The sequence below is a fragment of the Agelaius phoeniceus genome (genome assembly GCF_051311805.1).
Source record: "Agelaius phoeniceus isolate bAgePho1 chromosome W unlocalized genomic scaffold, bAgePho1.hap1 SUPER_W_unloc_1, whole genome shotgun sequence".
Lineage (NCBI taxonomy): Eukaryota > Metazoa > Chordata > Aves > Passeriformes > Icteridae > Agelaius > Agelaius phoeniceus.
The window spans coordinates 6,049,592-6,065,312 of NW_027509866.1; the positions used below are offsets into that span (position 1 = coordinate 6,049,592).

The following is a 15,721-nucleotide window of genomic DNA, read 5'->3' on the forward strand; positions in this document are numbered from 1 at the left end:
GGAGGTAGATCCTCAGTTTTGGCCATGGATGCCTGGACATAAAAGATATTTTTTTGCATGGGAAGAAAAGGACAGGCCCCCTCTTTTTTGAAGGCAGATGAGAGTTGGCCCCCAAAAAACCAAGAACAGCCGGAGCTGTCTGTCCTGACAGGTGACATATGGGAATAATCCTTGGATATAATCAAATTTGGAGGAGGAATCCCAATTTCAGCCATGAACCCCTGGAATAGAAGGACAATTCTTTCCCACAGGAAGGAAAGCACACAACTCCAGGGCTTCAGTGTCTGATGAGAAGTGGCCCTCAACATGCCAAGGTCAGCAAGACCAGTCAGGCAGCCCCCAGGAGGCCCAGCCAGCCAGACCTGTTCCATGTTCTTGGATCCTTGGGGCCCTGCAGCATCACAGTGGCCCCTTGGTTCCATAAGACCCTGTAGGATCACAACAGATCTTTGTTTCCATGAGGCTCAGTGATATAACAATGGTCTCCTTGGGTCCACAGTGGCACAATGGCCCCTTGCTTCCATGAGGCCTTGCAGTGTCAAAATGGTTTCCTTGTTTCCATGGGACTGTGCAGTGCCACAATGGCCCATTGGTTCCATGAGGATGCAGAGTCTCAAAATGGCCCCTAGGTTCTATTGGGTTCCCCAGGATCACAATGGCCCCTTGCTTCCACCAGGCCTGGGTGTGTTACACTGGTCCCTTGCTTCCATGAGACCTTGCAGTGTCACAGTGGCTGCCTTGGTTCTGTGAGGCCCTATGGTGTCACAATGGCCCCTTGGTTCCATGGGGACTCGGAATGTCAGAATGGCCTCATTGGTTCCATGAAGCCCCGCAGTGTCACAATGGTCTCTTTTGGTTCCGCAGTATCACAATGGCACCTTGGTTCCATGAAGCCCTAAAGTACGGAATGGCCCCTTGTTTCCCTGCAGTGTCACAGTGCTCTCCTTTGTTCCATGGTGCCACACAGGGTCACAAGGGCCCCTCAGTTCTACAAGGCCCTATAGTGTCACAATGTCCCCTTGGTCCCATGAGGCTGTGCCATGTCACAATGGTGTCATTGGTTCCACGAGGCCCTGCAGTTCCACAGTGGCCCTTGAAGTGTCACAATAGTCTCAGCGGGTTCCCCGACTGGATCACAATGGCCTCCTTGGTTCCATGATGCCCCATAGTGTAACAATGGTATCCTTGGTTCCACAGTCAGAATGTCCCTGTGGTCTCATGGGGGCCCACAGCCCCTTATAGAGCCCCATGGCCCCTTACGGAGCCCCACAGGGTCACTGTGACCCCCTTGATTCCATGAGGTCCTGCCGTGCTACAATGGCTCCTTGGTTATACAAGGCCCTGCAGTGTCACAATGGCCCCTTGGTTCCACTGGGTCCTGAAGTGTCATAATGGTCTCCATGGTTCCATGAGGCCCCACAATGTCACAATGGACTTTTGGTTCCATGAGCTTTCATACTGCCAACAATGATCTCCTTGGTTCCACAGTGTCACAAGGGACCCTTGGTTCCATGAGGTTCAGGAGAGTAACATGGATGTCTTGATTCCATGAGGTTGTGCAGTGTCACAATGATCTCCTATGTTCTGTGGCCCTGCTGTGGCTGCTGTGTAACAATGGCCCCTTGGTACCATGAGGCTCCATAGTGTCACCATGGTCCTTTTGGTTCCATAAGGCCCTGCTGGGCCACAGTGGCCCCTTGGTTCCAAGAGGTTCTGTACTGTCAACAATGATCTCCTTGGTTCTGCAGTGTCACAATGGACCCTTGGTTCCATGAGGGGCCTGGGCTCCCACAGCCTCTCACAGACCTTTATGGCTTCCCCAGTTCCCCGTGGCCCCTCACGGCCCCTCATGGCCCCTCACTACCCCTCACGGCCCCTCACAGGCCCCTCACAGGCCCAGGGCCAGGGCTCCTCCCAAAAGAGGAGGGATTGGGCCTTGCTTGTTCTCCTTTCATTTCAGTCTCTTCCCAGCCACGAGTGCAGAAAGGCTGAAATGGAGCCTTTCCCCAGCGTTTCCCTCAGGGTTAATTGCGGGCTGAAGCTCTGTGCAGGCGCTGGCCCCAGCGTCACCATCCCTGCAGCCACCAGGCCTTTGCTGTCCCCCGTGTCCGTTCCCTGTCCCCGAGTCCCGCCCGGCTCTGGCAGCAGCAGCAGCAGCCGCAGCTCAGGGGGTGCCGGCCCGGCCCAGCCGGGGCTCCCGGCCAGGAGCAGCAGCAGCGCCGGCCCCTTCCCGCCTGCTCCTGCCTCGGCTCCCAAGGGCTTTTTCCAGCTCAATTCTGGAGCAGAGCAGCCAGCACCCACACACAGCCCTGACTGCTCAGGGCCCGCCTGTGCTGCCCTGAGCCAGCCCTCAGAGGAAGAAAGGATCGGGTTCCAACGCTGTTTTCAGCTCTGTTTGACTCACCCTGAGCTGACAGCAGGAGGCTGCTGGTGCCTTTGCCTTGGGAATTGGAGATCACGGCTGCTCTTGGCCCTCTTCTGCTTGCCACCTGAATTTTACCCATAAAACTGCAAGTGCCTCTTTCAGTTGGTGCTGCCCATGGTTCTTTCATGAAAGTGAAGTCAGTGCTTTTGTTGCAGGCATAAAGATCAGCAGATACTGGAATGCCCACCAGCCCCTGAGCACTAAGGCGAGAGGAATTAAAGCCACACAGGCCACATTTGCAGTGCTCAAACACAGCCTTGTTGTGTTGAAAGAGAATAAACTGACAGAGGCCAGCACAGAAATTGCCTCCATAGTGTGGAATTAAATTTAAAAATCCACCAGGAGAAACAGAAACCAGAACTTCTCAACTCGCTTCATTGCTCCTTCCCAGCAGCAGCAAACACAGATGCCCAGAGGTGTTTTGCACTGCTGCTGCCCCCAGTTTGAGCCCAGGCTCTGCCCAGTCCCAGCAGGAACCTGAGCCCGGCCCAGGGAGCTCAGCGCACGTAGGGCCAGGCCCAGAGCCCTGGGCACGGCCGCCCACTGTGGGGCAGCGATGCAGACGGAATGTCCTGTGGCCCAACCCTCCTGCTCCTGCCACACAGCGCCTGCCTTCTCCCCCTCCTCCTCCTCTCCCAGCACGGCACAAATTCCAGCTCGGAGGAGGCTGCCCCAGAGAGGGCTCCTGCTCCTGTTCCAGCCTGAGTGTCCCTGCAGAGGAACAGGGCATCGTTCAGGCACTCCACAAGCTCAGGCTTCCCATTTCATGGGGAATCTGGGATGAAAATGGCTTTGTCAGGAAGGACAAAAGTGGAGGGAATGGATTGGAAAGTATTAGGAAAAATTATCCTTTGTACAGGCAAAGCTCACCAAGTCATTCCCTGCATTTCTCCTTTTCAGATTCTTTCAGTCATCTCCTGAGGGGTCCAGCTTGTTCTGGTGCCTTTCATGAACTGACTGTGCTCTTGATTTATATCAGTGCAAGAGATGTAGAAGTATCTGAACTGAACACTGAAACAAACTCCCTCTGCCAGCCCATTTTCATGTTCTACATCACTTTCAAGATGTCCATGGGGGTGTTGGAATGATTATCACACAGCTCTCCATTTCTGGCTGCAAGGTCTGGAGAGTCTTTCTCTGCATTCAGTCAGGCTTGCATTCCCTAACAATTCCTGGGAGCCCATAATGTTTTCTTAGTGTAAACCAGTGACAATGAAAACCTCACCAATGGCACAGTGCCCAGCTCACAAGGAAAAGAAAGAACTAGCTGTAAAGTTCTTCAAACATTTGTCCTGCTTTGCTGCAAGAGTTGTGCTGCATGCACAGTGTGGAAAGCCAAGAGAAGCTGCAGTTGGTGGCACATCTTGTGACAGAAGCTGCACCTCGTTCTCCAGGAAAGGTTCTTGGACAGAGCAAACAGAACTGTGGACAAGATTCTGGAAGAACTGAAACAGTTTTTAGGAAATGAAATGAAAACAGAAAGAAACAATCCAAGATGTTTTCCTCTATTTATTTCTATGCTCCCCTTTTCCATGTTGCACTACTTCTCCATCCCAGGAATTCCAGATGCACTGCACCTCTAAGATCAGTGACTTAGTGATTTTTAGACACTCGAAAATACCATGAGCCACACAGAGTTTTCCTTCCCCTGGTTTTACTGGAAGGCAAGACTGGAGATGTAAGTGCAGTGCTGGGCTCAGGTAGGAATCCTACAGCAAGGGAAGGTGGCCCGACAGTGTTTGCCCCTCAGCCAGGCCAATGCAGAGCAGCAAGCGAGGGGATTGCTGTGCCAGTGTGCAGGAGTGAGGGCTCTGCATCTGGGCTCACCGCTGCAAAGTTCCCGTGTTTGGACAGACTCAGGGGCTGTGCCCGGGGCGCGCGGGGCTCGAACGTGGGGCTCGTGGGGCGAGCGGGGAACGGACACGGGGACGAACGGCCCCGGTGCTTCAGTTGCAGCGGCGGCAGCGGCGGCAGCAGCAGCGGCAGCAAAAGCAGAGACGCTTCAACACTCTCTCTTTTTCTTTCTCTTTCTCTCCCTTTCCCGCTGTCGGGCACCCTTCTCTCGGGGTCCCTTGCCCGGCGTCCCTCTCCTCTCCCCGCCTCCCTCTCCCCTGCCGGGCCGGGCCATGCCCCCGGCCCGCCCCCGGCCCCGGGCGGGGCTGCCCCGTGCCCGGCCCCGGCCGTCCCGCCGCGCTCTCGCCTCCGCCCGGCTCTGGCCGTACTGGCGGTGGCGCTGCTGGGCGGGCGTCAGTGCCTGGTGCGGGAGCGGCATCGCCGCCCTTCGGCTCCGCCTGGCCCGAGCCCGGTCCAGGACCCGATGTGGGGTCCAGTCCCGGCCCCGTCCCCGTCCCCGTCCCCGGCTCCTCCCGGGGCCCGCGGAGGACACAGGCGGCGCGGCCGCTCCCGCCGCCTCCGCTGGGGCTTCCCCGGCCCGAGCTCCGCCGCTCGGCAGCGCGGCCGCCGGCCCCGAGCCGCCGGGGCCCGGGGCGGGTGGGGATGCCCGGCCCGGGCCGCTCGGGGGGCGCTCGGGGGCCGTTGCTGGCCCCGGGCCGAGCGCTGACAGCCGCGTCTCGCCCGCAGGGAAGGCGCACGAGGCCCTGCAGGAGCGGTACCGAGTGGGTTCGCTGCTGGGGCGCGGCGGCTTCGGCAGCGTCTGCTCGGGGACGCGGCTCTCGGACGGCGCCCCGGTGAGCGGCGGGGCCGGCGGCGGGCGGAGGGGGAGGAGGAGGAGGAGAAGGAGGAGGGGGAGGAGGAGAAGGCGGACAAGGAGGAGAAGGTCGGGGCTGGGCAGGACGGGCGGCGAGCTCAGCCCGCTGCTCTCCCTCGCTCGCAGGTGGCCATCAAACGCGTGCCGCGGGATCGCATCCGGCACTGGGGCGAGCTGGTGAGTGAGCGGGGCCAGCGGCAGCAGCCGGGCCGGGCCGGGCGGCGAGGAGCCGGGGCCCGGCAGGGTGGGAGCCGCCGGGAGCCCTGCGGGGAGAGCGGGCGTGGGCTGAGCGGGGCGTGCAGAGCATCCCGGGCTGGCTGAGGGCTCCCAGAGCCCCGGCACGGCCTCAGCCCCACTGACGGCACCGCGCTCCTCCCGCAGCCCGACGGCAGCAGCGCGCCGCTGGAGATCGTGCTGCTGGCCAAGGTGTCCCGTGGCTGTGCCGCTGTCATTCAGCTCCTGGAGTGGCTCGAGCTCCCCGACAGCTTCCTGCTGGTGCTGGAGCGTCCGGAGCGGTGCCAGGAGCTCTCGGCTTTCCTGGCGGAGCGGCGGTTCCTGCCCGAGGAGGAGGCGCGGGCGCTGTTCCGCCAGGTGCTGGAGGCCGTGCGGCACTGCACCGCCTGCGGGGTCCTGCACAGGGACATCAAGCCCGAGAACATCCTGCTCGACCTGGCCAGCGGGCAGCTGAAACTCATCGACTTTGGCTGTGGCGCCTTCCTCCAAGACACAGCCTACACCCAGTTTGCAGGTGAGCCCTCCGGGGGATGCTCCTGGGCATCTCATGGCCCAGCCTGGGTGCAGCACCGGGGCTTCCCCCTATTGCAGCCGGGATGGGATTGATGCTGGAGCCGAGTTGATTTGGGTGGGGTGTGAGGGGGCCAGCTGCCTGCCCTGCCAACAGCCTTCAGCACCCACTGTGGCCTGGGCTGGGGCTGGAGCTGGGGCAGCCAGCCCGACACAAACCCCCATGGGGGTAGCAGAGAGGGGGTCTGACCCCGTGCCCTGGATGGTTTGGTGTGCAGGCGAGGAAGGGCTTGGACTGCTCCGCTCCCCTTGTTTGCCTTGGCTTATTAACATTTTTGGGGGCCATGCAGATGGGGAGGAGAGTGGGTTTTCTCCACCAGTGGGTGGGTTTTTCCTTTGTGTGTCATGGTTGGGCCTTCCCAGGGTTTCTGCTGCCTTCTTCCAGCACCTGTGGCTTCTTTTCCAGCCCCGAGTTTGTACACAAGTCCCAGGTGCTGGCGAGAGGGCAGCGCTCACCCCGTGTGCCTCTGGGGCAGCCCCCACATGGCCAGGGATGCTGGGGCCGGGCTCTGGGAGCAGCAGCATCCCCCCGCTGAACTGTGTCTGTGTTCCACAGGAACCCTGTCCTACAGCCCACCAGAGTGGATCCAGCACCAGCGCTACCACAGCGAGGCAGCGACGATCTGGTCCCTGGGCCTCCTGCTGTGCCACCTGGTCATGGGCAAGCACCCGTTCAGGAGGGGCCAGGAGATCATCCGGGGGCGGATCTTGTTCCCACGATGGCTCTCTCAAGGTGGATCCTCATCTCTGGGCACGGGGGGAATCCCAGTGCTGGGAGACAGCAGCGGGCTCGTGGGCATCCCACTCTGGCAGCTGCTGAGGAGGTGGCACAGGTCCTGCTCTCCTGCTCTCGTCCAAATAGAGCATCCATGGGGAGGTTTAGGCCCAGCTCTGGGCACACCCAACATGGCCTGGGCACAGGAACAGGGGGGCAACTTCTCCAGCTGACTGGTGATTTCTGGTTTCTCTCCCCAGAGTGCCAGGATATCATTAAGAGGTGTTTGTCCATGCAACCCTCGGACAGGCCATCCTTAGAAGAGCTTTTCTGCCATCCTTGGGTGCAGGGTGTTCCTCTGCCCTAGAAGATGGGAGAGATCCACGTGCACAGTTGGATCCAGGGGCCTGGCAGGTACCAGCTCCACACATCTCTTGGCACTCAGTGGCAAAGCAAACCAGGCTGGTTTTGTGCTGCCTGTAGCTCTGAGCAGGGGTCAGCAGAAGGGAACACGCAGCTCTTGGGCTGGAGCTGAGCTGGAGACCTGGTGTGGCAAGCACTGGTGGCCACCATCCCCCCTGGTTTGGTTTGTCTGGTTCATGGATGGCTGGGGCCCTGGGCAGAGCCCTGACAGCCTGGTCTGGCCCCAGGAAGGAGAAGGAGCCCCTGGAGAAGCTGTACCAGGTGGGGCTGCTGCTGGAGACACCAAGGACAAGCTCAAGGGTGACAATCTCTTCCTCGGCCTGGCCAGCTGAAGATGATGGACTTGGATTCTGGCACCTTCTTCAAAGCCAGGCTCCAGGCCCAATTTGCAGGTGAGTCCACAGGCAGGGGGATGCTCCCAGATCTGGGCCTGGCACGGCCTGGCCGGGCACCAAAGGTTCCCCCTTTGCTGGGGCAGATGCAATGAATTCTTCAGTGGCTGCCCAGCTGCTTTTTGGCTCTGGGCAGCTGCTGAGGGCTGGATGTGCCGTGGCTGGCTGCAGGCTGGGCACATGTCCTGCCCTCCTGCTCTGCTGCCAAAGGCAGCAGGGATGGGCAGCTCTGGGCACAGCTCTGGGCACAGCCACCACGGCCTGGGCACCGCAGGCCTTGGCACAAGGGCACAGGAGCCCTCAGCTGACGGGCGGTTTCTGCTTTCTCTCCTTGCAGCCGGGCTCTGCGGGTGCTGAGGCTGCTCTGGGCTCTTCCAGGGCTCTGCTGGGCTCAGCCCTGGGCCCAGCTGGGCTGGCTCTGCCCTCACATTGCTCTGACAGCTCTGCATCAGACGAGCCCGTTGCGAGCACAGCACCTGAGCTTTCTGCTTTGGCAGGTGAGTGAGACTCTGCTGCAGGCCCAGAGATTGCAGCTGGGGACACACATCCAATTGGCAAGGACCCAAACTCTCCACAGTCCCAGCTGAATGCCTGGATCTGCACAGGCTGTTTTGTCTGTCCCATTCTTCCTTCTTGATTGGCTGGAATTGTGCAGTTGCACTTTCTTCCTCCTCTAGCAGTGCCACGAGTGGGCCAAAGCTGGCGAGTGGGCCGTGCTCCTGAGGCAGTGCAGTCTGGATCTGGTGGATGGAGAATTGCCCTTCTGCACTGCCAAACCAGAGCAAAAAGCTGCAAGTGGGACTTTGTGTCTTTAAGAAACCCCTGACAGTTTCAACAGGAATGTGCAGCTCATTAACTGAGGGTGAGAAGGAAGGGCATCTTCTAAAGGATTTGGGCTTTGACAGAGTTTCCATTCCCAGTCCTGCTTGGAGGTGGCAGGGCACAAAGCAATTTCCCATTGCTTCACCCACAAATTAACAATGTTGGAAACAACCTCAAAAACTTTTCAAAAAAGGGTGCTGAAGTCAGCAAGATGCATCCATGGCATCAGCACATTTACAATGTAAATAACTGAGTTCTCTTTTTAAAAAGATCATTTAGCTCTTAATGCAAAGAATGTAACTTTGCATTTATGTTTTGTTTTTTTCACTAACATTATGTTATGTTTTTTTCACTAACACTTGGATTTTATTCTTATCTTTTACAATTTACCTTTTTTTTTCTATTTTTCTTTTTTTTTCTTTTAAATAGAAAACATGTCCTATCGAAAGAATGTCCTCTGCTGCTGGTTCCCATGTGGAGCAGCTCCCTTCCTGCTGGCTGAGCTGCTCAGGCAGAGCCCGGCAGCTCCTGGCCCTGCAGGGCTGAGGCTTTTCCCCGTTGCTGGGCACAGACTGATGGAGCAGCACTGCTGAACACGGGCACACAGAGGGACCAGCAGCAGCTGCCTTTGCCCACCTGAGGCTCCAAGGCCCAACCTCTGAGCAGCCAGGGCTGGAAGAGACTGGCAGGATCTGATCCCTGACTCTGGGCCAGGGCTGCACAAATGACCCCACAGCAGCAGCAGCAGCAGCAGCAGCAGCAGCAGCAGCAGCAGCAGCAGATGGAGCTGACTTTCAGCACAGCCCCTGCCCCTCTTCCCTCCCGTGTGCAGCGGTGTCACAGCAGCCTGAGGCACCTGGGAGCCCCCAGTGCCAGCAGGGACTTGAGATGGCAGCCCTGGGCTCCTGGAGGCTGTGCAAGGAACGGAGCTGGGCACTCCCTGTCCATGGGGAGCTTGCAGATGGAAAAGGCTGCTGTGGCCAGGCAGCTCCAAGGGCACAGAAAGGAGGCTCTGGAGCACTGGATCTGTGCCAGTGCCACAGTCCTGGGCAGCAGCCAGCCAGCCCTGGGGGAACAGAGGGCACAGCACGAGGGACAGAAGCAGGCAAGGGCAGAGACTGGAGAGAGCCAGAGCCAGGAGCAGGAACAGCTGCTCCATTGCACTCTTGGAGAAAGCTCTGGGCTGGTTCCAAGCGCTGAAAGGCGTGAAGGGCAGAGAGGAGGCCACAGCAAACAATGCTCCTGTTTGCACAGCCTCCCCTCTCCGTGTCCCAGAAGGAATTGCATGGACTGTGCTCTTCTCTCCGAGTCGTCTCGTTCAGCATGAGCAGCTCAGCACCAGGAGCTGAAGGAGCTGAAGCCTCAGGCCACAGGAGCTGGGCAAGAGGAGACTTTCTGAGCAAATGAATGCTGCTAACATGGACCCAGCTGAATGCAGTGGATAGAATCATGGAATCACAGAATCCTTTCTGTTGGAAAAGCCCTCTGGGCTCACCCAGTGCAGCCGCTCAGCCAGCAGTGCCAAGCCCAGCACTAAACCACGTCCCTGAAGTGCCAAGGCCTGGACAGCAGCCCTGAGTGAGGCCTGAACAGCAGGCCCTGAGCCCAAGGTGGCCTCTGGATGAACCTTCCAACCAAAGGTTATCTTTGTATCTGCTCCCTGATGAAATGTGCATGGTCATTAGCACTGTGATAGATGTAGCCACTCCTTAGTGAAACATGTACGGACCTTTGTGTATTTAGAAGCCAGACCAGGCCATGAAATCTGACATCTGGCTTTGTTTGGGGCTGAATGGTCAAAGTCACCTCCCTTGGTTCCTCCTGGGGCCCTGGCCAGGCTTTGGGAGGGAGCCAAGAGGAGGATGAAAGCAGATGTTGCCACACTAGCAGTGCTGTCAGTTTGTCCATTCAGCACTGTCAGAGCTGGGCCCTCTCCCAGCGGGGTTGGAGCCTCACCTGTGGCTGGAGGCACCTGCAGGAATTGCCAGTGCCCAGGAGTGGCTCTGCAGCCCTTGGCTGTGACAGCTTCCCCAGCTGCTGTGTGGGTCTGGGGGATGGTAAAGGCTGAGGGTAACTGGGGCTGGATCTTTCTCAATCACTGCAGGCAATCTTTGGTGGGGATGGTTGGGTGCATTGCTGAGCTGCTCCTGTTGTGATTCTTTGCTGCTTTGAGCTGCAGGAAATGACACTGATTCCTTCAGTTGGAGTCTGTGTCTTTGGTGCTGACCCTGCCCACTGGTAAAACAAAACTGGCACAGTCTGGCCAGATCCCAACAAAATGTCACTTGTTCAATGTAAATGTGAGGAATCAGTGCCATCAGAAATTCCCAGATGGGAAGCCCTTCCCTGGAGTTCCCTGGCTCTGGAGTGGGCTGAGGTCGGAGCCCCGTGGAGCAGTGGGGCAGTCGGGTAAAAGAGGCTGAACCCCTGGATGGCTTCAAATGCATCCAAAAATTACATATGGAAAAGAACTTGTGGGTTTGGGCAGACAAAGATGAATTTCTTAAGAGTCCATTGGAAACAGCAGCTTCAGAAGGAACAATTATTGTTGGAATGCTCCCACATGGAGCAAGAGAAGAAGGTTTTAATCTTGAGCTCAGCTGCATTTGTGCAAGTGAAATATCAATATAATAAATAACAATATATGTATTTATAATATAATAAGATCTTCATATATATATTTTTATATATTTTTATATGTATGTCTAGGTCTGTCTGTCTGTATCAATATGTATATCTACATATAAAATTATAATAATGTGAAGTAGTGCTGATTACTATTATATAATAGTATAACACTAATTTGGTAGCTTTGGCTGCTCAGGGATGTAACACTAAATACCCTACAGAACAGGACTGGCCAGGGCCCTAATGTCAGTGGTCAACTTTGTGAGATTGTATACAGTGAAAAAAGGAGGAAGGGATAAAATTGGCTGTTTTTACAGGGTTTGCTGATACTGTGATGCAGAGTGCTTTGTCTGTTCCTGTGAAAAATTCAGTGATTAAGCCTGCAGGGTTTTTCATGTACCAAACTATTCACAAGCTGCAGGATTGGTTGAACTCGTGAAGGGGTTGTTTAAAAAGCAATTGAAAAAATGAGGAGATGGGAACCTTTGCCCATGGAGAACCCATCTCCCAGATGTGCTCCATGCCCTTAACAATGGCCCATGGGGAAATGGAAACCCCCTGGCTGTGCACGGCTGCCCCCAGTTTGCAAATCCAACCATGGGCAGTGAGACTTGGGCTGCCTGGGAAATTGTTCTGGCTGTGATGGCCCCTGGCAGGGCCAGCCCAGAGGCTGCAGGGCTGGGCCTTCATGCACTGGAATTAGTTTGGATAAATTCAAAGCAAATGAGAGCTATCAATACTGAAACAGGAATTCAGATTCCTCCAGGACACTTTGGTTTGGTAACTGCTCACCCGAGCTTGGCCTTGCAAAGTGGTCATGTCATGGCAGGAGGAATTGATGCAGAATATCAAGGAGAAATTAAAGGAATTGTGTTAAACAATAGTGACCAGGATTGGATTAGTCAACCCCATGACAGGGTAGCACAATTATCAATATTGCAATTTTGAGAAGGATTGTGAAAAAAGGAGATCCACCTGCAATCACCACCGTTTGTGGAGATAAAGGGTTTGGATCCAGCAGCCCTAATAATGGAGCCCAAGTGTGGGTCTGGAGGCCAAATGGCCCTCCCGAGGCAGCTGAAGGAGCAGCTCCTGGGAAAGACAACTCTGAGTCCTGAAACCTGGGCAGGAACAATGGGAATGTGTCCCTGCAGCCAAGTGTTCTGTGTGAGAACAAGGAGATCTGACAGGATATTGTTTTACACATGCTGCCAGACCAAATCTCCCTGTTTGCCCCAAGGGCCCCTTTGGGAAATGCTCTGATCCACGGGGCTCCATGGGAAGGCTGCTGTGACACTGAGGGACTTGCACAGGAATTGCATCCAGGAGCCCGGGTGCCCCTCAGGGACTGGGACCCGGCCCCTTCCAGCCAGAGGGGAAAGGGCCCCCCAGGCCTTGTTAGCCACAGACAGCATGGTAAAGCTGAACAGCAAAGGGCCTGGGGGCATTATTCTGGAATTAACATGGTGCCAGCTCCATGGACAACAGGATTGTTGTTCTTATCCCAAATGAGGTTGAGAAAAATGAATGAAGAACGGTGTCACTAAAGTACTACTGGTGTCTGTAAGTTGTACCTTCATAGTCAGCCAGAATCTTTGTCTGCCACAAACACCTCTAGGGTTTCACCCAGGGGTTAGTCACCAAAATGTAATGATGAGTTATGAAAATGTAAAGATCAGGGTAGGCAAAGTACTGCATGTCACTAATTGCTGGGTGTGTTCTCAGCTGGAGTTGGGAGGAATGGGGTTCCCTTGGAGGGCCCACCCTGTGGGGTGGCCAGAACTCTGTCCATGGGCTCTGCCTCGTCACTGTCAGTGCAGGGACAGGTACAGAAAACTGTGCTGTGGAACACAGTAATGCAATGATCAGTTGGACAGGATTCACTAGGATTTCCCTTCAGGAGAAACCAAACCCTGTTCTAGTTCCAGAGGCCACAGTGTGAGAGGATTTCTGTGCTTCACCATCACTGCCAATGTCAGTAGAACTTGGGGTGCTGGAGCTGGTCAGTGTCAGTGTCACACCACTCTTGGCTGCAGGGCCACCATTTCGGGTCCTTCAGCAACAACCACAAGGAAGAGTTGAGGCCCAGAGAGCATTTTCCCCTCAAGGAGTGCATTGGGTTTCAGAAAGCCAAAGATTCTGGTTCACCCTGTGCCCCATGGGCACTGCCTCGTCCTGTGGAGCTTACAGTAATGAGATAAATTGATTATTAGAAGAAATAGCAAATGATCCTGTTATAATATCCAATAGCACATGCCAGGAGCTCCAATGGGATGGAATGGGGACTCCACAGACCCACATGGGCTTGGATTATCTGCTTGCTGGCCAGGGAGGAACCTGGGCTATTCCAGGACAGGAATGTTGCAGGAATGTCGATCAGTGCTGGGTTAGAGGTCCAACAGTGAGGAATCACCTTGACAGAAAAAGCAGTACAAGAGTGGCAGCAAGAAGAAAATTCTTCTTGGTGGCATTGGCTTCATGGCTGCCAAATTGGAGCTGCTGTGAAATGCATTCATGGCAGTGTCTGTCATCACTACAGTGTGAACACTTGGTGTGTTATGATTCCATGTTAGAGTTGCTGTGACACTTTGTGCTGGAAATGGAGTATTGAGACTTGTCTAAAATGAGACACAGTCTCAAGAAAAAAGGAACATTTGATAAAATAACAGAGAATAGCAACTAATTAGGGCTATTTTAAAAGGAATGTGAATTAAAGCTCTCGATTATGAACTTGAACAGCACTTAATTGAAGAACAAGAGGAGATGCCTTTATGCCTAATACCTAAATCTAAGCTGTGTTATTGAAAGAGTTGTTATGAAGGTTGCAGTTCATCTGTAGGTCTAAGCATTGAGTGAAGCACTGAGGCCTCACCAGGCCCTGACTGAGGCCTGAACAACAGGCCCTGAGGCAAAGCTGAGCTCCAGATGAACCTTCCAACCAAATGAAATTTTTGTATCCACTCATTAATGAATCATTATTAGCAATATAAGCTCTGTACATGTTCATTGGTGAAATATGGATTTACTTTTCTGTATTTGGAAGCCAGACAAGGCCCCATCTGGCCTTGTTTGGGGCTGAATGGTCAAAGTCACCTCCCTTGGTTCCTCCTGGAGCCCTGGCCAGGCTTTGGGAGGGAGCCAAGAGGAGAATGAAACCGGATGTTGCCACACTAGCAGTGCTGTCAGTTTGTCCATTCAGCACTGTCAGAGCTGGGCCCTCTCCCAGCGGGGTTGGAGCCTCACCTGTGGCTGGAGGCACCTGCAGGAATTGCCAGTGCCCAGGAGTGGCTCTGCAGCCCTTGGCTGTGACAGCTTCCCCAGCTGCTGTGTGGGTCTGGGGGATGGTAAAGGCTGAGGGTAACTGGGGCTGGATCTTTCTCAATCACTGCAGGCAATCTTTGGTGGGGATGGTTGGGTGCATTGCTGAGCTTCTGCTTTTGTAATTATTTTCTAATGATTATGTGCTTTGCTGAGCCTCTCCTATTGTAATTTTTTGCAGACATACATTATATAAATTACACAATTCCTTCAGTTTGTGTCTGTGTGTTTGATGCTGACCCTGCCCACTGGCAAAACTGACTCTGTGGGCTCCACAGAACCAAGGGGGCCCTTGTGACACTGAAGGGCCTCTTGTAACCAGGGGACCGTGGTGACCCTATGGGGGTCCATGGAACCAAAGGGCCATGGTGACACTCTGGGGCCTCATGGAACCATGGAGACCATTCTGACTCTGTGGGGACTCATGGGGACAAGGCTCCATTGTTTTCCCCTCTGTGCCCCTGCCCCAGCCCAGCAGAGCAGCAGAGTCAGGTCAGGGCCTGCAGCAGGAACTGGAGGCCCTGGAGGTCAGGGACAGCCACTCTGTGTCTGGGATGCTCAGCAGATGCTCAGCTCGGGCAGCTCCTGCAGCCCCAGGGCCAGCCCCGCTGCCCAGCCCAGCAGCAGAGTTGGCCCCGGGGCTCCTCGGGCAGCTCCTGCTGGCTCAGGGACAGGGCAGCCTCTTGCCAGGGCTCCTCTGCACCCCCACGGGCTCCTGCCCTGCTCCTGGCCCATGCCAGCTGCCCCCAGAGCCTTTCCCAGGGGAACACGTCTGTGCTGGCCCGAGCAGCCATTGCTGCAGCCCTGCCCTGCTGCCCAGAGCCCCGAGCTGGGGCTGCTGCTCTGCAGAGCACGGGGGCTGTGCTGCCCGGGGCCCTGGGCTGCCTCTGCTGGGCTCTGCTGCTCAGCCTGGGACACAGAGGCAGCTGAGGGTGCTCCTGCCCTGACCCCCTCCCACACGGGCTCTGCAGGGCCATGGAGGGGCTCAGAGGTGCCTGCCTTGTTCCAGGGCTGCCAGAGGGGCTCGGGGCTGCCCTGGATCCTCCTGGGGGAGATCCCTGAGGGGCAGAGGAGTCAGTGCCCAGACTCCTTTCCCTGTGCCTGCTGTGCCCCTGGGCTGCAGAGCTCTCCTGGCTCACAGCAGACATTCAGGCCTTGATCTCAGGGTGACCCCACCCTGGCCAGGCCTGTGCCCAGTGATCTCCACTCCCTGCTGGTCCCTGGCACACTCTGTCCCTGCAGGTCCCCTGTGCTCTCCTACAGTTCCCAAGGCCCTCCAGACAAACATTCCCCTGCCATCATCCCTGGCACAAGCTGCAGAGCCCCAGGAAGGTTCAGCACAGACCATTCAGCATCTGATGGGCACTGGCCAGCAACAAGCAAAATCTGACCCAGACCTGAGTCCCCTGAAGGCCCCAGTGAGACCCTGATCTCATCCCACTGAGCCCTGGGAGAGCAAGGAACACAAGGAGCCTCCTGAGAGTGAC

General features: G+C 56.1%; 2 protein-coding genes across 2 annotated transcripts in view; both read left to right on the forward strand.

Annotated features, from left to right (window-relative positions):
• The window catches only part of LOC143692401 (TOG array regulator of axonemal microtubules protein 2-like), a 58,586-nt gene extending 51,568 nt beyond the window's left edge, over positions 1–7,018 (forward strand). Inside the window, exons 15-19 of the mRNA XM_077172635.1 lie at positions 5,259–5,309; positions 5,589–5,702; positions 6,343–6,367; positions 6,493–6,669; positions 6,912–7,018. Coding sequence (XP_077028750.1) covers positions 5,259–5,309; positions 5,589–5,702; positions 6,343–6,367; positions 6,493–6,669; positions 6,912–7,018 — 474 coding nt within the window. The remainder of the gene's footprint in view (positions 1–5,258; positions 5,310–5,588; positions 5,703–6,342; positions 6,368–6,492; positions 6,670–6,911) is intronic.
• Positions 1–15,721, forward strand: part of LOC143692464 (uncharacterized) — a 270,414-nt gene that overhangs the window by 238,168 nt on the left and 16,525 nt on the right. The window lies entirely within an intron of this gene.